The following is a 24,325-nucleotide window of genomic DNA, read 5'->3' on the forward strand; positions in this document are numbered from 1 at the left end:
CTAGTACCGTCAATATATCTACAGCTTCTGGGGGGGCGGAGCTAGCCAGAGACCAGCAAAGACGCATGGAGAAGAGCTCCGTACTAAAAACTGAGAAAAACGCACGAAATTGGCGGAATTTGTGTGCCCATCTTACTCAAACCTCACCCACCGATCGAGAAAGAGACAATGGGCAAGAAAAATAAAAAATTAAAGCCGGACAAACCGCCTTCCAGCCGCGACATCGGCGAACTCCTGCAGAACTCGCAGAAGGCCGCATGGGAGAAAAAGGCGCTGGGGGAAGACACATACTCTGACTCTTCGGGTGACTTCTACCCAGACCTGGGTGAGGGCGCATTGATGAACCACCCCCCAGGGCCCAAGCTCCAAGCACCCCCGGCGGAAGAACCAGCCACAGCAGACCGGGCAAGCTTTAAAGAGGCCATAGAGGGGGCCACCACAAGGCTCACCCATCTGGAGGCCAAGACAAGCACCCAGGATAAGCGCCTACATAACCTGGAACGGAAAATGGATGACCTCCACAGACAACAGCTGAGCACAATAGAGAAAGTGGAGGCCTTAGAAGATCATAGGAGAAGAAATAACGTGAAGATAAGGGGGATACCCGATGACATAGGGCTAACTGACCTCCCACACTATGTGAGACGCCTAATTGCCACACTTCTGCAACCCAAACAAGCCAAACTCGTAAAGATTGACGGAGTGTTCAGACTGCCCAATCCAAAAAATGTGACCGCAAACGCCACGGCCGATGTTATCATCAAATTTCAGGCCCACCAGGACAAGTCAGCTCTCTTAGCAGCGACTAGGGGAAAAACCCCCTTACCATTTGAGGGCTCACAAATACTGTTATTCCCTGACCTCATAAGAACCACTCTAAGCTGGCGTAAAACGCTCCAACCTAGCCTACAACTACTGAGAACAAATAACATCCTGCACCGCAGGGGCACACCACGGATGCTCACGTTCAGCGCCAACGGAACTGTCTACAAAGTAAAAAGCCCGCAGGATCTGGACACTTACCTGGGCCATCTGGGCCTGAAGGCCCCGCACGCGGAACACACAACCACCTCCACCGGACTGAATCCTACCACCGCCAAGGAGTTCGTACCCAGGTCAGCCAGACACACCACATAGGCAGGCGATGCGACCTGAGAACACCAAACTCATTGAAGGACTCTCCACCCTATTGGAGGCCACAAAACCCGCCACTGGAATATGTGACTATAACCACTATAAGTTTTTCTGTTTTTGTTTTCTACTATTTTTCTTGTTTATTGGACGCCACTATAAAGCATTGCCGTGGAGAACGTAACTCCGAACATTGTACCCGTGGGACATGGACTCACTGTAGGGGATTGTTCTCTCATCTTCATTTGAGTACCTTGCTTCTGTTTTCACATTACATGCCTTTTCTACTCTCCCCTTCTCTACTTTTTTCAATGCCAAACCTTTAGACAACTCGAGGGGAGAAAATAGATGAGGGACGCACTCTTAGGACAGCACAGCCCACCCAGGCACCAACCGCGCCTCTCCCATATGGTCCTACAGGCCCACCCAGGCACCACCCCCTCATCCCCCACCCCATATTGCTGTATCCAACAGATAAAAGTGTTAATTCCTGTAGGAACCCTGAGGGGGGGTTTCTCCTCCCCCTCGAGCACTAATGCCTAGGAACCCTGATACATCTTTGATCTACAAATACCCGGGCACTCAGGGGTCCACCTTACTCATCTTGTGGCATTAAACCGCTGTTAGACATGCCACTAAGATTCATAATCCACTCAGCACAAGACCGCACAGTAGATAGCTAAGATGCCTCTTTTCCTATATAAAGAACATATGGGCTATGGCCCTTCCTGTTGTCTCCTTGCCGACGGCATTGCTATACTAATTTGATGAGGGAGTAAAAATTTTAGTTACAGTTTTCACTTTACTTTAAAAGTTTATGTTGCCTAGAATCGAACCAACCTAGAGTCTTTCAGTTTGCTAAGACTGAATTCCCACAATCCGGTGATATTTTAGATAACACTCACCGATCTCATCTAATGCTCATAATATATTACTACGTCTTATTGCTATGTTTCCTTCTATATGCAGTATGCCTGTCAAAATAATGTGCAGTATTCCATGTACAACGGTTTGAACTTGAAAAACGTTTTCTCTGTTAGATTTGTATATTGTGCAATCTTTGAATTTACACGTGCACAACAAAAATAAAGAATTAAAAATATATATATATATATCTACAGCTTCTTATACACACACAAGTCAACTGCTATTTTTTTTTCAATAATGGTGTTAGTGGGGGCCTCATGTATAAGTTTCACCTAAGGCCTCACCAAGTCTAGAGCCACCATTGCTCAGCAGCAAAGAAAAAACTGTGGAAAATCAATAGAAAAACAAGTTATAAAAAGTTCACATAGTAACAGGTCAACCAATCAGAATAACTCCAATCTATAAAAGTCAGGACCAAGGCATAAACGTTCTCTTTCATGTGGTCCCAAAATCAAATTCAAATCGGTACAAATAACAAAAACTGGAGGAAAATAGAACATTCTTTGAAAAGAAAATTAACTAGAGTATAAGAAATATGAGTCATCGAAGACCTCAGAGGTCCTTGATAGCGAAATCAAGTCAAGAGTGAAATAAAAATAAAAATGGTAATCTCACATAACAATTTATGGAATTGTCAATATTATAACAGCAAGCATGTGTAAGTCATCCATAACAAGATAAAATCACGATATAAAGTGACTATAAAATATGGAAACTATGGCAAAATTGTCATAAGACAAGAACCTACTTTAACAAGAAAGGTAGAAGATATACAATACCCCGACAAACATATAGTAAATACCTACCATTAATCGAAGAAGAATCAGCCAAAGGGATGGGAGGTTGGGAATAATACTCGCCTCCATGTCATTAATAAAATGAATGACTTTACGTCATGTTAATAGTGAAATATTAGAGTTTTACTAAAAACACAGAGGCTCCTATCAAGTGAGTTTAAAGCTGAGAAATCACATTTTCAAAAAAAGTTTGAATTGGCTTAAAATAAAAATCTTGAAAGATAAAATTCAAAGACCAATCAGCCACCTTCAAAATATCTTCCAAATGACAACCAATCGAGGAAGCTTTAGAGGCCATAGCTCCATGTACAGAATGAGAATAAAACCTTGAAATGACAATGCCTGCCAAAGACATAATCAATTTGACTCAACGGGCCAACGTGAAAGTAGAAACTGGGATATGAGGTTTGTGAAATGCAATAAAAAAAGTGGAGGTCATAAAGAATTTCACAATGAGCTTCATATGTACGTAAATATGTTACATTACAAAGTTTGATCTTGTAAAAAATGCCATATACAGAACTGACCGGGAAGTCTTAGTTCTACAAGAAATATCATAATAAACGCCTGTAAGGGATTGAGCATCGGCATCTTGTGCTTGGACATCAGACACTCTATTACAACAGATCAAGCAAAACAGCATGACTAATTTGGCAAAAAAAGGCCACAAGGTGGCCACAAGTACTGAGACTGGGGGCGGATGTGTGTAATGAAAACCTTTAAGAAGTCAGCAAACAAAAGGATGACTTCCAACCAGTGTACCATCAATACTGTGATGTTCAACTGGAATGGCTGAATGATAAAGAATAATGGTACTAGTTTTACCATTAGCAGAAAAGTTAAGAAATGTAATAATTCATTCAAAGGAGCCAATTAGGGATCAACATTTTTGGCACCAACCATTCCATGCATTCCAAGCAACTCTATCAGGCTGTCTCATGTTGCTTGTGGAAATATCTTTACTGCACTTACCCCAGCTGTAAGAGTTTAAGTTTGACTCTATGACGAAGTCCAAATAAGGTGCGACAATTCCAAGCATCCATGTGGTGAAGCCACCAATGGATCTTGGCCCCAATTTTCAGACCCACAAAATCTTTGTAGGATGTGCATTCCTTATAGACATTGAAGAGCTCTGTAGTGTAGAGAGCCTAGCGAGATAACTAGTATATTGGCTGTTAGGAGACCAATTAACTGATTTCTAGGTGTTTAGAGAAAACTGATTTATTTTTTGATGTTTGCCATTTCCTTGTAAAGTGAACTAAGGGAAGTCCTGGTGAGTGTCAATTTGAGACAAGTGTCCTTGAGATCTAGCTTGGCCACCAAATCTGATGGGTGGAGTAGATCTCAGGCAATGTATCCCTTTCTTCTTGAAATGATGGTAAGAAACATAAGCATTCAGACGTTTTAAATTGATTACTGGTTGGACACCCCCTCCTTTTTAGGGAACCAGAAATAGGTTGCTCACAACACCTGGAGTATAGAATGGAATTTCTAGGATGGTTTATTTGTGAGGCAACTCTTGTATTTCCTTGTTGGGAAAATAACAAACTCCCTGGGAAGCAAGTACTGGTTAAGCAGAGATGTAAGAAGAGTTTGTGGCAAAACCAACCTCGCCACTGGGCATTGGAGAAGCCTGTTTGCCCACCTCCTGCCTGCTGACTATGGCCCCTGGGAGAATTGGCCCTTTAAATACAGTATTTGGGCATATTGTATTTTATTATGCTGCTGGCCCTTTAAGAACCATCTGGGGACATACTGTGGGGTTACTGGGTGGCCACCATTTCATGTATCAGATGCACATGGTGAGAACAATGGATGAAGCACATGGTGAGAACAATGGATGGCGGACATTTTAACTCACAGACACTGTTTGGACTTTTCTACACGGTGCAATCTCGCCGGTATTTGGTGCACAAAGACATCGTGCAGTGTTGTTTTAAACTATACAACAGGGGACACATTATACAGTAATTATTTTTCATATAGCCTGTATATGTTCTTCGGAATCTGCATTAAACTGTATCTTCCAAACTACTGAATGGATCTGGGTGAATTTTGGATATGTGGTTCACCCAGATCCCCCGGTTCCGAGGATTTGTATGTGGTTATTGCATGTTTTGGGGTCCCTGTGATATGTTTTATAAAACTGTATTTCTCTGTATATCACAGGCAGAGGGGAGGATTTTGTGTGGGAGTGTCTGTGTGTATTTTATGGATTGATTGGTTGTATTTCAAAACCCTGTGGGCAGTACTATGTTTGTGGATTGTGAATAAAAGAGGCTGTATGTGCCAGTACAGTAAGTTCTGCTTGACCTCAAAACGAAGTGTCGTCTCGTTATTGGGGGAATTGGATTGTATGCTGATTGCCAGGAGTGTAAGCTGATTGTATGCTTTTCCTGTTCAGCTGTTTACAGCATTCATATGCTTGAGAGCATTTGTATGCTTCTCCGGTTCGGTGGTTGTGGTGTCTGCTGACGTGCTTGGAGTCCTCAGGAAGCGCTTGGAGCATCCATCAATGGAGGTACCCAGTCGGGGGTGCCCGTCGATCCGTTACAGAGTTAGTGTCAGAACTTACCTTAACCACATGCACCTCTCGAAGTCCAGGGACAACTACACTATGGGAAAAAGTTTGGTGGATCTCTACATAGAAACAGCAGGTTTGCCTGTATAGGAGCCTTGGTTCAAACATTGAGAACCTCATGGGAAATGGCCAGACTGACAGATCCATGCTCTTTTCGTTTAAAAAAAAATGTTCAGTATATTCGATTGCACCTTGTCTAAGGCAATAAAGGTCTGTGTGTAGACCAAGTATTTGACAAAAGAGTTGCCAGATAGGAGCCCTTTAGCCAGATTCGCTGAGGGCCAAATTAACTAGTTTATATTATAGTTTTAAAAGAATAGCTTTGCAACCTCAGAAAGGCCAAATGAGAAAAACCATGCAGTTTGGGAGAACGGACAGTACACAGAGCACACGGATTGTGCAGCAGAAAGATAGCTTAGACCCCCATGGAGTCCTAGATAGGGAAGACAACACCAGGTACAGCACAGCAGGACACAGTACAGGGACAATAAACCACAATGAAACACACAAAGTAACAACTAGAGTAATATAACAAGTATAGCTAACAAAGTACAATTGTAAAAGTAGCATACCATGTAGAAACAGAGATATCAGTGGTCCCAACAGAGAATATACTATGAGACCAGGGTGCTATAATTAACTGACTGAGCAGCAAAGACCGATGAAGTTGATGCCTTTGTCCTGCTTTTTATAGGATTGGAATTATTCTGATTGGTTGACCTGTTACTATGTGAATGTAGTAGTTCTGTTATAACATGTTTTTCTATTGAGCTTTTTCTTTGCTGCTAAGAGAAACAAAGAAAGAGTGCAGCCTCCGTGTCTTTAATAAAATTGAGAACTATATACAGTTGAGCCATACTTCCACATTATATGACTAAACATGTATAGCACGCCCACAATTTTCCAGTAACATTATACAATGTTTGTCTGACTTCCTAGTCACCCTCTCTCATGATTACATAGACAGCTTGGCATTTGATCCATACAGTTATTATACCTTTAGCTAACATTACAACAATTTTAGGCCAAGAGGCACTGAAAATGTTAAATAATTAAACATGCCAATTATTTGAGTTATTGTTGTTTGAATGTTGTACATTGTACATAAGTCACCACAAATATTGTTTTACTAATTTAGCTTACCCTTCTTCCATCAGTGCTATATAGCTTGACGATTGGACATTGCAAGGCCTCTGATATCTCCTCTAGAAAGGCGTCGAAACTTTGCATAGACTTCTGGTTAAAGATGACATTGTATTTAAATTCTGTGTCACCATTTTTGAAAATCACAAGTTTCTTTGAATTCCCGATCACTATGGTGTTTTCTCTCTGAAAAGGTACTACCTCATTATGCTGAGCCAATTGCACAGCACGTCGCCGGGCACTCATTGGTCTGCTGCTCTTCCAGAGTAGGGGCTTCTTGCTTGCCCTTTCAAGGTTTATGGGTTTTATCTTTCTTTGGTGGGAGCATATATAGGATCTGCCATCTTCTAGTTCCTCTAGATTGGTTATATGGTGCATTCCGCGTGGAGTTGTAATATTCCTAACTCCGAAAGGCAATGGGACTTTTTTGGACAAGCTGTCTAGCAAGGCATCAAATGTTTTAATGGAACGATTGGTGACAACCATCTTTATTCCATTAAAACGTGGATCTCCACTTTTATAGAAGTACAGCCTTTTGGTGGAACCAGGCTTTGACATGTTTGATTGTCGCAGAGAACCAGTTTGCCCACTGTCCGTGGAATTGGCTTGAGCCACTGAGATATTGGTGGATGTAGTGTCGCTCATTGTTGATAGTAATCTAGGAACAAAGAAATAATATGTAACAAATTTTGGCAGTTAAAAACGTGTTTTTAGATAATTTTTCTGACCTTAGTTACATTGTGCATACATGTCTAGCAAGATATCAGTTTTGCATCATTGACAAAGCATTTGAAAGACTGACTCATTCATTTTCTTTATCTCTTATGCAGAGACCATTTACCAGGCGTTTCAGTTTTGGAATGTCTTTGCATAAGGACTGGCCTGATATGCTAATATTCCGTTCATTATTACACAGATGAGCCTAAACTCATATATGTGGTAATTTCCCTTAGGGCAGTAACTACAGAGGGCTTATTTATTAAATTACAAATAGTGTGGAATTGACAGTGGAAATATACATTTTAAGAAAATAGCTGAATCAGAAAACATCATTCAACCTATAATTTAATTTTCTCTAAACAATTCTTTAGAATTCTCAAATGAGTGACTTAATCTCTTTCAGTTTTGTTCATAATAATAACATACACTGCCCAATATATAGTCAGCAAAATAGATGAAAAAAATATTAATAATAAATAATAACTAAGTCTTGTTGAGGCTATGCAATACCCATTTCAGAAACTATGGAGATAATCCTATTTTCTTTAATGCCCATTTCTTTGTAGATTCCATCCAAATTTTTCCTTTCCCTTCTTTTACTTTTGATCTCCTCTTCCATATCGTTCTGCCTTCCTGCCATTGCCTCCAGGGTATCTTCACATTTCTTCACAGTGTTGTTTAAATGGGCAACTGTTAATGGTTACTGTTCTGCTTTTTAAAACTCATGAATTCCTTTCTATTCGACCTAACTACTTTATGCTTTTAACGTATGTATAGTGTGAGAGTTAGAATTGACAATGACTATATCTCATGTTGTATCCATACAAACTGATAAGCCACAACATTACCACCATCAGACTCACCCCTAGTCTTCAATTTTTCTTTAGAAGTGCCTTAAAATCTATTTCTTAAGGAACTTTTGTGGCATCCAAGAGTAACCTCTACCTCACATACCTGTCTCTTGCTCTGTCCTAAAGGGTAGCACTCTACTCTCTCCTCCAGCTCTGCTTCACTCCCACCGGTTTTGATTGCTATCTCCTGTCCTATTGTGTTTTATACCCCACCTCCTATAGACTGTAAGATCATTTGAGCAGGGTAGTCTTCAACTTATCGTTCCTGTAAGCCTTTTGTAATTGTCTTATTTATTGTTAAATCTCCCCCTTTTATAAATTGTGAAGCGCTACAGAATCTGTTGGCGCTATATAAATGCCAATAATAATAATTAAAACCATCTGCCTAATATCAAACAGGTCCCCCCACGTGCTACCTAAAAAGCTCTGATACATTGAGGCATGGACTCCACAAGACCTCTGAAAGAGTCCTGTGGTATAAGGCAATGTATAAGACATTGGCAGCAGATCCTTCAAGTCTTGCAAGTTGCAATATGGGTGCTCCATGGATCAGATATGTTGTTCCAGCACATCCCACAGAGGCTCAATCAGATTGAGATCTGGGGTATTTAGAGACCAAGGGAGTACCGTTTACAGTGTGGCATATTGCATTATCCTGCTGAAAGAGGTCACTGCCATCATGGAACACCATTGCCAAAAAGGGGTGTACGTGGTCTGTGAAGATCTCTAGGTAGGTGGTACATGTCAAAGTAACATCCACGTGACTGCCAGGATCCAAGGTTTTCCAGCAGAACACTGCCCATAGCATTACACTGCCCATAGGGCTTTCATCTCCTCCTCAGGTGAATGACACAAACGCACCTGGCCATCCACCTGATGTAAAAGAAAACGTGATTCTTCAAATTCATTGCTCCATCCACATTGAAGGTGCTTTTGGTGGTGGACAGGAGTCATAGGTACTCTTACCTGTCTGCGGCTTGCAGCCCCATACACAGCAAATTGTGATGCACTGTGTGTTCTGACACCTTTCTGTCATGGCCAGTATTAAGTTTTTCAGCAGTTTGAGCTATAGTAGCTCTTCTTTGTGATTGGATCAGACATGCTAGCCTTCACTCCCAACGTGCATCAATGAGCCTTGGGCATCCATGACCCTGATGTTGGTTCATCAGTTGTCCTTCCTTTCACCATTTTTGGTAGGTACTAATCACTGCATACCAGAAAGACCTGACAAGACTTGACGTTTTAGAGATTTTTTTGACCCAGTTGTCTACTCATCACTCTTTGGCCCTGGTCAAAGACACGCAGGTCTTTTTCTTGCCTTTTTGTTTCTGCTTCAACAATTCTAGAACTAACTGTTCGCTTGCTGCCTAAAATATCCCACCACTGGACAGGTGCCATTTAAAACGATATAATCAATCTTATTCACTACACCTGTCAGTGGTTTTGATTGTGCGGCTGATATTTTTTTTGATATTTTTAACAATCTCTGGTACATTTACAATAAGAAACAGTCTACCAAAAATTAATATATTTATTTGTAAAGTTCAAACCATCTCTTTTTTATTTTAAAGTCAGTGTGCCTATATTATAAATAAATAAAATAAATCCTTTTTTTTTTTTAAATGCTTTTTAAAAAAAAGCAATTATACTTAGTTGTAATTTAGCGCAGGGACAACCTCATCTTGTCAGCTGCCCCACCCTTAATCAGATTATCATGAATGATGAACTCTGTCCAATGCAATAGTTTCCATAGAGAAGCATTAGGTACTAACAACACATGCACAAAAAAAATGTACTTCGCCAATCTGGTGCTTCTTAAAAAGATGCAATCAATCCTACGAATCTCGATGAGAAGCTCTAGTGGACTCTGGTGTCAACATGCTGTGCATGATGACATTAAACATGAAGACCTTCAGGAAAAAAAGGTGCAACTTGTGGTTGTCAATATGACATCCACTAGAGGTATGCTCTTAGCCAGATTTAAAACATTGTCATTTCTTAGAAATGTCAACACTTTACATTTTCTGAAAAAAGGGAGAGCATTTCTGCTAAGAGTGTCCCTTTATTTGTCTTAATATTTTTAAGTTTTCAGTTGGTGGGCATAAGAATGTTGTTACACAAAGGATAAAAAAAAGAAATATGCATAGAGGTAAAATATATCCATCTATCATCTACTATTTTATAGTGTATTATAGTATACATTATATGAGAATGTACTGTAAGATTTAATTATATGACAACTGAACTACAAGTCCAATATTTAATAGTCACATAATAGTACTGCACAACGGTTTGCTCATCAATAGAACATAAGCGTAGACACAGAAGATGCCACATATTTGATTCGTTATGTTTGGTAGATAAAACATGCAACAGGAGTCAACAAAAATGATAACCCATTCAAACAACTATGACGCGGACACAAGAGGAAGATGACGTAACCAGTTATGAGTTTTATCATCTCTGGTGCTCATATGAGTTAAATAATTAATTGTTATTATTGTTAACAGTGTGTCCAGGATTGTATCTAATAATTATACAATAAACAAGATCAGGAAATGCAGAGACAAAAATTAATCAGAGACAGAAATTATGGCTATTTGTATATTTTAATTAATTGCCTCTAATAAGTGCTCGAATATATTCAGTGTAATGTTAATTTTACTCATTCACATAAATCTAGTTAAACAGAAACCACATAATTATTTTATTTTATTTTAGCTAATACTCCTTATATTGTTTTATCTATATTTAAAAGATATGTGCTTGCATTTAAATAATAAAACATTTGTTTCTTACAGAGAAGTAACTAACAGAAACAGAGACCCGTTGCTAGCTAGTCGCTCACTTTAAATATTTCAATATTTTAGATGTTCAGCAAATCTGTATTTCTCACAAAGGAAACACTAAGTGCTGAATAAAAACACGTCATTTTACAACATTACATTTTCTATAAGTAGTGCATTGAGAAAATGCTGTGTACTTACCAAACGTTTAACCTGCCATACATCAAAATATCTGTAAAATACAGTCAGTCACTTGAAAGGCTGGTATCTGTGCTGTAAACAGCTCCAGAAATAAATCCTATGAGGCCACTTGCTTCTCTAGACATCAGTATCAATTTGTTTAATACGGTTTCAGAGCTAATCACTGCCCTGGAGACAAATTAGAGCAACTCAGAACACACCAGCCATTCATATCCTTTACTGTTTGTATCCCCTCTTCTGTTTGATTGTCAATTGAAGAAATATCATAAGAATGCAAAGATAGAACATATTCAAGAATACGTGTGAATGTAATATTTTCATCGGGGTCTATATGGATAGTGTTGAGGTTTCTTTTCATTTGGGCAGACTTTTGGTATTATATTTACTTATCCCTATAGTTAACAAATATGTAGTTTTGAGGTGTAGAAATGAAAATTTAATGTAGAAAACCACACTTCCTGAGCCTGCAACTGGATTCCTCCATCTTAGCTCGCTGCCAATCATTATCATAAACTATGAGGTTTTCACCTGGCAGTCAGCATACAGAGAACGTGAGAAATGAAACAATCTTTCTACTTCTTTTCCTTTGCAGTGTGTGCCCGGCTCTGCCAGGACTGAACTGGATTTAGTTTAGAAAAACGTCACCTGAGAGGGGATATGATAACATTATACAAATATATTCGAGGCCAATACAAACCATTGTGTGGAAATCTATTCACAAACCGGACTTTACATAGGACACGAGGTCATGCGTTTAGACTAGAAGAAAGAAGATTTCGTCTAAGGCAAAGGAAAGGTTTTTTTTACTGTAAGAACAATCAGGATGTGGAATTCTCTGCCTGAAGAAGTGGTTTTATCAGAGTCCATACAGATGTTCAAACAGCTACTAGATGCATACTTGCAAAAACAGAATATTCAAGGATATAATCTTTCAATGTAGGGTAATAACTGCTTGATCCAAGGATAAATCTGACTGCCATTCTGGGGTCAAGAAGGAATTTTTTTCCTAGTTTGTTGCAAAATTGGAAGTGCTTCAAACTGGGTTTTTTTTTTGCCTTCTTTTGGATCAACAGCAAAAAACATATGTGAGGAAGGCTGAACTTGATGGACGCAAGTCTCTTTTCAGCTATGTAACTATGTAACTATGTAACTGTGTAACTATGGATTGTTAGTTTTTGTTTGTTTTAACCCCTTAAGGACCGCTGACGGTTCAGGACCGTCAGCGGTAAAACGTGCGTTTGGACCGCTGACGGTCCTGAACCGTCATAACGGTTTTGGGCAACTTACCTGATCGCCGTCGGTCCCACGGCGGCGATCAGCTCTCCTCCCGGTCCAGGGGGACTGCCTGTCTGCCCGGGCAGTCCCCCCTCGGCAGATCAAGACCCCACGGCCATGTGATCACTCGATCACATGACCGCAATAGGTGTCTGTGTATCTGCCTGCAGGGGGACTGTCTGTGCTGACAGGCAGTCTCCCTGCAAGTGTAAAATCATAAAATAAAGTTAAAAAAAAAACAATCAGTGTAAAAAAAAATATAATATGTATATATATATATATGATATATATACATGTATTATATCTATATATACCTATATATAATATATGTATATATATCATATATATAATGTCATACTAAGTGTATTTTTATATTTATATATACGTATATTAATATAAAAATACACTTATATTTAAATTACACACGAATATATACAATATATATAATAACTATATATATGGTATATATATATTATTATAAAATACAAATAATATGTTAATAAAAATAAATAACAAAAAATAAAAATAATTTTTAATAATTAAAAAAAATTATATATATATATATATGCAATTTTATTCTAACAGTATTTTGATATTGATATATATATTTATATCAAAATACACTTAGAATGTAATGATATATATATCTATGTATAAATAAATAAATAAAAATAATACGAAATATACATATGTCCACATACATAATTACATAAATAATTTCATAAATATACACGTAGACGTCAAATACATAAATATGTATATATATTAAAATTCTACGTGCATATTTATGTAATATTTCTACCTAATTAAGTAATTTTAATGATTGCAATTTGAGGGACCTGCCTGCCAACCCAGGCCAAAAGTCCAGATAATTTAATTTGCTAGCACTGTGTTTAACCCTGTAACTTTCTATGACACCCTAAATCCTGTACATGGGGGTACTGTTTTACTCGGGAGACTTCGCTGAACACAAATATTAGTGTTTCAAAACAGAAAAACATATCACAGTGCTGATATTGTCAGTGAAAGTGAAGTTTTTTGCATTTTTCACACACAAACAGCTCTTTCACTGAGGATATTATTGCTGTGATATATTTTACTGTTCTGATACACTAATATTCGTGTTCAGCGAAGTCTCCTGAGTATAACAGTACCCCACATGTAGAGGTTTTATAGTGTTTGTGAAAGTTACAGGTTCAAATATAAGGCTTGATTTTACTTTTTTTTTTTTTATTGAAATTTGTCAGATTGGTTAGGTTGCCTTTGAGAGCGTATGGTAGCCAAGGAATGAGAATTAGCCCCATGATGGCATACCATTTGCAAAAGAAGACAACCCTAGGTATTGCAAATGGGGTATGTTCAGCCTTTTTTAGTAGCCACTTAGTCACAAACACCGGCCAAAGTTAGCGTTTTTTGCATTTTTAACACACAAACAAATATAAATGCTAACTTTGGCCAGTGTTTGTGACTAGGTGGCTACTAAAAAAGACTGGACATACCCCATTTTGAATACCCTGGGTTGTCTACTTTAAAAAATATGTACATGTTAGGTGTGTTTCGGGGATTTATGACAGATAACGGTGTAACAATGTCACTATTGATACATTTAAAATATATATATATTGAAACAGCAATTTCCTACTTGTATTTATAGATCTATAACTTGCAAAAAAAAGCAATAAAGCATGTAAACACTGGGTGTTTTTATACTCGGGACAAAATTTTGAATCTATTTAGCAGTTTTTTTCATTAGCTTTTGTAGATAAGTAAAAGATTTTTCAAGTAAAAGTCCAAAAACATGTTTTTTTTTTAATTTTTCACCATATTTCATTATTTTTTTTTAAATACAATATATGACATAATATAAATACTGGTATGTAAAGAAAGCCCTTCTTGTCGTGAAAAAAACAATATATAACTTGTATGGGAACCGTAAATGAGAGAGCGGAAAATTACAGCTAAACACAAACACCACAAAAGTGTTAAAACTGCTCTGGTCCTTAACGTACAAACATCGCAAAAACAGGCCGGTCCTTAAGGGGTTAAAAAATTTTAAATAAATAAAATGTCTCAATTTTACCCTTTCACTGCTGATCACAGTGATAATACAGTGATCAGAGTGAGCAGTACACTAGCACTGCTTTGATTTATTTTTTTTATTTTTTTTGCAGGGGTCAGGTATTTAAAAATTAGGCCCTTAATTAATCATTTGTCAAAAACATTTTCAGAAAATGACACCCCTGACCAAAAATCTGCATAGACGAGTCCCTATTGAAATTCAATGGAAGGCGGATTTTCAAACAGTAATAATAGGCTGCCATACTGTTTCAAAGGCAACATAGGCCTAGAAAACTAATCTTGCAACTTTCAATGTGTAATAACTGAATGGGTAAGCCCTGTACATGGAGGGTACTGTTGTACTCATGAGACATCGCTGAACACAAATAGGTGTGTTTTATTGCAGTAAAAGCTAACAGTGTTATGACATTCACAGTTAAAATACCATGCAGAACCATGCTGTGTTTGTGTGCTTGTGTGAGGGGTTATGTGTGTGTGGGGTGCAGTGTGTTTGTGTGAGGGGATCCGTGTGTGTGAGAGGTGCTGTGTGTGTGTGAGAGGTTTTGTGTGTGTGAGAGAGGTGCTGTGTGTGTGTGTGAGGGGGTGCAGTGTTTGTGTGAGGGGGTGCAGTGTGTGTGTTAGGGGGTGCAGTGTGTTTGTTTGAGGGGTTCTGTGTGTGGGGGGGGGGTTCTGTGTGTGTGTTTGTGTGAGGGGCTCTGTGTGTGGGATGCAGTGTGTTTTTTGAGGGGTTCTGTGTGTTTATGTGAGGGGTGCTGTGTGTGTGTGTGTGTGTGAGAGGTGCTGTGTGTATGTGCAAGGGGGTGCAGTGTGCTTGTGTGAGGGATTTGGTGTGTGTGTGTGGGGTGGTATAGTGTGTTTGTGTGAGGGTGTAGTGTGTGTGTGAGAGAGGTGCTGTGTGTGTGTGTGTGAGGGGGTGCAGTGTGTGTGTGAGGGCGTGCAGTGTGTGTGTTAGGGGGTGCAGTGTGTGTGTTAGGGGGTGCAGTGTATTTGTTTGAGGGGTTCTGTGTGTGGGGGGGGGGGTTCTCTGTGTGTGTGTGTTTGTGTGAGGGGCTCTGTGTGTGGGATGCAGTTTGTTTTTAAGGGGTTCTGTGTGTTTATGTGAGGGGTGCTGTGTGTGTGTGTGAGAGGTGATGTGTGTATGTGCAAGGGGGTGCAGTGTGCTTGTGTGAGGGATTTGGTGTGTGTGGGGGGGTGTAGTGTGTTTGTGTGAGGGTGTAGTGTGTGTGTGTGAGGGGTTCTGTGTGTGTGTTGGGTGCAGTGTGTTTGTATGAGGGGTTCTGTGTGTGTGAGGATGCTGTGTGTTTGTGTGAGGGGTGCTGTGTGTGTGTGTGTGTGATGGGGTGCAGTGTGTTTGTGTGATGGGTGCAGTGTGTTTGTGTGAGGAGATGCAGTATGTTTGTGTGAGGAGGTGTAGTGTTTATGTGTGGGGGTTCTGTGTGTGTGTGTGAGGGGTGCAGTGTGTTTGTGTGAGAGGTTGTAGTGTGTGTCAGGGATCTAAATTGTGGTGGGGGAATCATGGAGAAAATATATATATATATATATTTTTTTTTACTTAAAAAGAGGAAAGGAAACTTTATGTACTCCCCCCTCCATACCTCTGGCATGGATGGAGGGAAAATATCACTGCAAGCCTTGGTGGTCCAGTGGCTTTGCATGCACCTTAACCTGTATCTCCTTCGGCTGCAGGCTGGCTTCACTCTTTTTTTTAGCGAGAACAGCACTGTTAGAGCATTGCCATGGACTTGCCTGCTCACAGAAGGATCACAGCCTCCCAGGTTCTCCTCCTATCCAGCAGGCTCCCGAGTCCCAGCTCCCTCCCGCTCCATTAACAAACTGCCAGAAGGCGATGAGGGAGATCTTTGATTTCCTCACTGGCCCGAAAAAAAGCCAACAGAACGCAGGGCCGGCTCTCCACAGAGAGGACCAAATGATTTTGCGGCCCGCGGGCTTTACGTTCCCCACCTCTGCTTTAAAGGAACGCTCCAGACGCCATAACCAATTCAGTTCACTAGAGTGTTTACGGAGGAAGCAGTGCCGGGGTGACTTCCTATTGTAAGTAGTCAAAAGGTTTTGGAGCCTCTCCCCTCCTCCACTAATAACAATGGAAAGCTGAAACTTCCCAAGTAGGAGTTTCTATTAGCTCTGTAGAGCTAAGCCCTGCCGTGTCGGGCTAGTTCAGCTGATCACTTTCTGGGATACTATAGGCACCAAAACAACTTCAGCTTAATGAAGCAGTTATATTGTAAAGATCATGTCCCTGCAGTCTTACTTTTCCATTCTCTGTCATTTTGGAGTTAAATAACTCTAATGTTTAAATTTCCTTTAATACACTTAAAAGGGTAATCCAGACATGGACCCCTTGCTCACGGTGCCTAGAGAGATATCAGCTATGCCTCACTGATGATGCCTAACAAGGCTGAAACGATCGTCTGGGTTGCTGTATCTCTCGTGCAGAGAGAACTTGCTGGCATTTCGGATCTGGACTGCCCGTATGGGTGGGACCAGTCTGATATGCTTCAGATATGTTCTCTCTGTAATGGCACAAGATGAGCGGGTTCTGAGCGGGGACCCACCAAAGGGCAGGCTATTTCAGCTGCTGTCCGTTCTCAGAATACTCTTGCGACCCGTTTTTTGCTCTCCTTTAATACACTGTCTGTTTAATTTAGAATGTATCGCCTACTCTGTTAATAGCATGCTAGACCCAACAGGGGCCTTTTGTGTGTGAGTAAAGATTCATTTACAGAATTATGAGCAGTGAGACTGCATGGGCATGATCTATACATGAAAACTGCAACATTAAACTAAAGTTCTATTGATGTCTGTAGTATCCCTTTAAGGCCAAAGTAACCATACTGGAAGCATAGTTGTCAAAGTGATTTTTTTTTTTTCAGTTTGACAATGTCGATTTGAAATGTGAAATTCATTCGCTGGTGTAGCTTTAAAGATTCTATGTTTCACTGTTTTGGAAAGATAAAAACAAAGCATATGTTAAAATAGTTGGTTATCCCATTCTACTAATAGCCTCCCTAGTGATAATATAGCATATTGCCTGCAGAAAACGTCATGGTTTTCCATATATTGTGGGACTGACCCCCAAGAATTGATTTGGTTTCTATCGATGAGAGCGATGCTGCCCATGAGAGATCCTGTCGGTGAGAATTAGCAATACAGGTGCAAACATAGATAACAAGGTGATATATCAGTCATATTACTATTCAATATGAGTAAACAGATCATTTTGTTATTGTAAAAATATTTCTAAATGTAGGTTAAAAACAGTTTTTTCGCAAACAATATAACAAATGCTGTTCGTGTAGTTTAATCTGTACAGTTCTTTATTCACATATGCTGCCCTTTATTTTTGCCAGACCTATAATAAGATTTCTAGCGTCTTTACTTAATCCTGATTAAAGAAGATTTAATTGCTGTGTGGCATAGTTACGCATTAACCCCATGTTACACACATTTGTCTCTTAGGCAGTTTGCAATGAATACTTCAAGTCTTGTTTCATGATGTTACAATTCATTGTGATAATGAACTGTATGAATCAGTACTGAGACCGCAACAACGAAACTCCCATTAGCCAGAGGCAACTTTGAGAGTGTTAGACTAGCAGATATAAGAGATTTTAAAGCAGAATAAATTATTGCTGTATTACATTAAAAGCTCACTTATTAAAAACCTTTTGGAGTTAAAGAAGCTTCCAGGGGGGTATTTTATTGAAGGGACATGCTAGGTTTACACTTCTGGTGTGACACCTTACCATAGGATAATGGCTTGGGACTCCTACAGTATGTTGTGGTTATAGTGTTTGTTGCACACCTTTTAATTGAGTAAATTCATGTATAGGTTTGCACAATCCTTGCTAATAATTATGAACATTTGCCGAAAGAAAATATACTTATTCCCAAACGGTGACAGACTATATATCATTCAGGTATTGATAAACAATATTCTTTATCATAAATAATTGCCAAGTATGAATAGTCATTCCGTTATCTATCAGTGATGGGGTAAGATATTTGATTCAGTGAGTCGCCTTTTATATAAAAAATAAATGCATTGGTATCCCTATATTTATTACTATACAACCAGTGTTCCATTTCAACACAGTCAAACTGACTACCTTTACACATAGTCTGTGAGAACAGAACAAACTATTACTCCTCATAACTGAATATTAAGCCGTACATGAACCTGTACTATAGATCTTTCTAGTAAGCCATAGTTATCCTTTCTCTTCTCTCTCACATGGAGAACTCAGCCTGTCATCATGAAGAGGTCATTGGGAGACAATGCAAAGAAATCAAGATTGTTTACCACACATCTCCAGCAATAAGTGAAGTGGATGGATATCACATATCCAGAACTCAATGTCTAAAATCCAAGGGATTCTAGGGGTCCAATAACTGATGATTTCGGGATGAAACAACTTGGCCCCAAATTATTTACTGAACACATCCACATATATGAAAGCTAAATCCCATCAAGCATGCATTCTTCTCAGAGTGTCAGGACAGTGGCGGATCCAGAACCAAATCTCGGGAGGCGCACTGGTGGTGGGATGTAGCGGAAGGACAGGGGGCTGTAGCAGGGGGACAGAGGACTCTAGTGTAGGGGTTTAGGGGCTGTAGTGGGGGATTTGGGTTCATCTATAATTAGATGAAATTACATTCACAGACATATACACTGTATCTGTGTGTTTGTGTGTGTGTGTGTGTATGCCAAATAGGAACCTACACAGACACACACATACCTATACATACACACAAAGGCACACACAGGTACACATACACACACATCTACACATAACACACCGGCACATGCACAAAGACACACACACATACCTACACACACACACACACACTGACACACACAGATCCACACTGGCGCACACACACAGATGCACAGATACACACACAGTTTACACACTGGTACAGTTTACACACAAATACACACACACAAACACAGAAATACACTGACACTCACAACTAAACACAGATACACATACCTACACATACACACACTGGCACTAGTCATTTCCTCCTTGCACTCTCTGCTCGGGAGGGGCTCGGTCTCTGCAAAAATGTAAAGGGGCCTGGTGGTAGGTATTTCTGCCTATAGGATCTGCTCTATTTTCACCCCTCCTGGATCCGCCACTGTGTCAGGATAGTGGAAACAGGGGATTTTTGGATATCTGTCAAAGGAATTTAGATTCAAGAAGTCCACGGATTGTGCATATACCTTCTGGGATTAAATTGTTTAGTTACACATTAGCAATCTGGAGAGCATGGGCTGTTGGGGGACCATTGGTTTGTGGTCAAACCACTTTAAAACAGTTTGATCCCAAGCCAGGAGATGGCACCTTCAGCCTCCTAGCACCATCACCATTATAATGGGCTGTAGTGGTTATGGTGCTTAGAGTACCCCTTCAAACTGAAAAGATGACTGCAACAGACTGACATGAATGAGAAAATAAATAGTTGCGGCGCACTCAGACTGCAAAAAATATAATACAAAGAAGGCTACTAAAATACCTATCTAAGAATAAATATGAGGATTTGGTTCCACCATATGGCCATATGTTGTTAATCCCACCACTACTTTCAAAGTACCCCATTATCGGTGGGTCATACGCTAAAATGTGGGGGACAAATTAAATAATACTAGTGTTAAAAATAAAGTGTTAAATTTTAGCACCAACACATTAATTGTTTAGTTTTAACACTGTTTTTAATTGCTTTCATCACTTAATTTTTGTATACTCACTATGCTCTTACTAGGATTTAATTTAACACTTTATTTTAACACTAGTATTATTTAATTTGTCCCCCACATTTTAGCGTAGGACCCACCGATTATGGGGTACTTTGAAAGTAGTGGTGGGCTTAACAACATATGGCCATATGGTTGAACCAAATCCCCATATTTATTCTTAGATAGGTATTTTAGTAGCATTGTTTGTATTATATTTTTTGCAGTCTGAGTGCGCCGCAACTATTTATTTTCTCATTCATGAAGTTTGGTCACTGCGGCAGCACCTTTCATGCAAAATGCAGGTCCCGGGAGTTCCCCTAATTCTTTCTCTGCAACAGACTGACAGACTGAAACTGTAACATTAAAGATTTCGACAGTCTACATTTACCATGTCACCCCTTTCATAAATAGACATACACATGCTATAAACAATCAGTGCATTGCTATGATTAGATCCCATGCCACTGAAAAGATTGAATGAAATATTAGTTTGTATACAAAGATCTGTAGAAACACACAGATGAGAAACACAAGCAGCCAATGTTATGCAGTAACATGATAACAGCCCTGCAGTGGCCCTAATAAGCTCCTGTATCCCAGCTTAACGCAAGCACGCATTCTATTAATAGATCCTTTGTATTAAAATCCCTTGCATTAACAACTTGACATCTAATAGCAACAAATCTAATGAGACACAATGTAAGTGGTTGCCTGACATAAAACAAAACATGATAAATAAATTATAAACACTTGGTCAATTCATAGAAACCATCAAGATGGCTGAATGGAATAGTTCCTTGCATCCAGAGCCGTAACTAGAAACCACACGGTGCGGAAATTGTACTGCCCCCCGCCCCCATATGTCTCACCCCTTGCATGTGTCACATTCCTGCCCCCAGACCCTCCCTGTGTGACATGGTTGGAGGTGAGTGTGGCAGTGTTGGGGGTAGGTATGACAGAATTGTAGGGGTAATGTGATGGGGTGAGTATGGCAAGTTGAAAAGGGTTGAGTTTGACAGGGTGATGGAGAATGATTGTGACAGGGTTGGGGGGTGAGTGTGACAGTGCAAGAGAAGGTAAGTGTGGTAGGATGAGTATAGCAAAGCGATGGGAGGTGAGTATTGCATGGGTGAGTGACAGGATTGGCAGAGTTTTTTTGTGAGTTTGGCAGGGTGAAGGGGGGGTGACTGTGTGTGGGGGTGAAAGACACACAGATGTATACACTGGTACCCATGCAGATAAACAGACAAACACACACTGACATACATGCCCATACACACCATGAAACAAATACAGGTACATACACAAACACACATGCTGATACGCAGGCACACATATAGATACAGTCGTGCAGATATACACAGTGACACACATGCAAATACACAGACACACAAACTAACACACATACAGATATACAGACACATATATACACACACTGACACACATGCAGACACACAAACACATAGAATGACACACATTCAGATACACAGAATGACACTCCTACAGATACAAGCACTGACACATATACAGATAAACAGACACACACTGACACATGCAGATACACATATAGACACACATGCAGATACACAGACACTTAATGACAAACATTCAGATACACAGAATGACACAGATACAAACAGTGACACACATACAGATACATAGGGGCACACACTGACGTACAGATACACAGACAAACAGTTACACATACAGATACACACACACATGCAAAATGTTAATTTTTTGTCACTTTCCTGTTTCCTAACTTCTAGGTGCAGGAGGGTGGCTTCCCTGAGGTCCAGTGGTTGGCTAAGGCTGATGGGAGTCAGAACTCCCACTCTGACTCCCTCCTCTCTTCTTCCTCCCATGCAGCACTCGGTGACTGCTGGGAGGAAGTGACCGGGGTTGTCCCTTCCTCCCAGCGCTCTGACATTACTGGGGCCAGGTCGCGCTCTTAAAGGGCTGCAGCGCTAATCAAACCCTTAAATATACATTGCCTTTGGATGGTCCAAAGAGCATGGGCCACAAGATGGGCCCCTCAACATGCAGCCCCGGCGGTAGTACCACACGGGCCGGGGGCCACACTACATTGCCGGCGGACACCCCGGTCACAGGGGTTGTCAGGGCGGCCGGGCCCCCTGGAGTGACAAGCCTGGTCATAGCTGCAACCCCTGCGACCGCAGTAGGTACACCACTGCCTGCATCAAATGAGATAAAGACAAAAAGACATGAAGCTATACATTTTAATACTGTGTTACTGCAAAGATGACCCTTTAGTAGCCACTATTCTCTAATGAAAGTTTTTATTTGTTTCATATCAGGGATGAAGTGTCAATATAGAGTGGAATAATCATTAACCCCTTATGGACACATGACATGTGTGATATGTCATGATTCCCTTTTATTCCAGAAGTTTGGTCCTTAAGGGGTTAAGGGCTAATAAGGCTAATACTTGGAAATCTGAGAAATGACATATTGGCGCAGTTATTCACAGACAGACACAGAATAATGTTTATAAAAAGCAATATTTGCCCGGAAGGAATGAGCAACTAAGATCCTACATAGAGAAAGATATTCAAGGCAAACATTTATGACGGAAAATACTGTTTTGTAAAACCGGAAGCGTTTAAAGGACCAAACTCGTTTTCCTGGCAGTATAGTGCCCTGAGGGTGCCCCCAACCTCAGGGTCCCACTCCCGCTGCGCTGAAGGGGGAGGAAGGGGTTAATCCCTTACCTTTTTTCCAGCTCCGGGCTCCCTCGGCGCTGGGACTCTCCTCCCTCTTCTGATGTCATCGGCTGAATGCGCAGGCGCGGCAAGAGTCGCGCGTGCATTCAGTCAGTCTTATAGGAAAGCATTCTTACTGTGAAAGTCAGTGTGAGAAGCGCGGAAGCGCCTCTAGCGGCTGTCAATGAGACAGCCACTAGAGGCTGGATTAACCCATAGGTAAACATAGCAGTTTCTCTGACACTGCTATGTTTACAGCAGAAAGGGTTAATCCTAGATGGACCAGGCACCCAGACCACTTCATTAAGCTGGAGTGGTCTGGGTGCCTATAGTGGTCCTTTAAGGGACTCAGCAAAGTTTGCAAATTTTATCTTTATATTTAATTCTCAGGTTATTCACACAGCCTGTATTAAATGTTCAGCAGGTGTGGATATATATATATATATATATATATATATATATATATATATATATATATATATATATATATATATTGGTTTATTTCCATGGCCCAGCGTCTGTCCTAGTTTGTAAGCTTGTTTGAGCAGGGCCTTATTCACCTCTTGTTTTTGCCACTGGTACTGCAGAATATGTTAGAGCCGTGCTCATGATTGCAGAGATGATAACCACAATAAAAGGCAGCAAAAGGGATATATAACCAGCTGAAATGAACACTCCAAGCACCATAATCACCACAGCACCCTGTAGTGGTTACTGTGCCAGCAGTGCCCCAACACCACCAAGGCAGTGGTGTATCCTGGTTTTGTGCTGCCCTAGGCAGGACAAAACCCAGGCGCCCCCCCCCTCCTCACCCAACCTTTCCCCCCGCCCCGCCTCCTAAATACACACACACACATTCACTGACAGACACACAACCCACTCACAGGCAAACACACTCACACTTACAGACACACAAACACACACTCACTAACAGACACACAACCCACTCACAGGAAAACACACTCACACTTACAGACACACACACACTCACTAACAGACACACACTCACACTAACAGGCAAACACACACACTGACACACACACACTAACAGACACACTCACTCACTAGCAGACACACACACTCACTAACATACACACACACTCACACTAACAGGCAAACACACACACAGTCAGAGACACACACGGACACACACTAACAGACACACACACTAACAGACTCACTAGCAGACACACACACACACACACACACTCACTAACAGACACACTCACTCACTAGCAGACAAACACACACTCACTAACAGACACACACACAGTCAGAGACACACGCAGTCAGACACACACACACTCACTAACAGACACACACACTCACACAGTCAGAGACACACACACAGTC

At 40.4% G+C, this 24,325-nt stretch overlaps 1 protein-coding gene across 1 annotated transcript in view; it reads right to left on the reverse strand.

The window, feature by feature from the left end:
* RP1 (RP1 axonemal microtubule associated) overlaps positions 1–24,325 on the reverse strand; it is a 351,147-nt gene that overhangs the window by 308,491 nt on the left and 18,331 nt on the right. The window contains exon 2 of the mRNA XM_063451391.1: positions 6,580–7,237. Within this exon, the coding sequence (XP_063307461.1) occupies positions 6,580–7,237 (658 nt within the window). The remainder of the gene's footprint in view (positions 1–6,579; positions 7,238–24,325) is intronic.

Source organism: Pelobates fuscus, chromosome 4, assembly GCF_036172605.1.
Source record: "Pelobates fuscus isolate aPelFus1 chromosome 4, aPelFus1.pri, whole genome shotgun sequence".
NCBI lineage: Eukaryota > Metazoa > Chordata > Amphibia > Anura > Pelobatidae > Pelobates > Pelobates fuscus.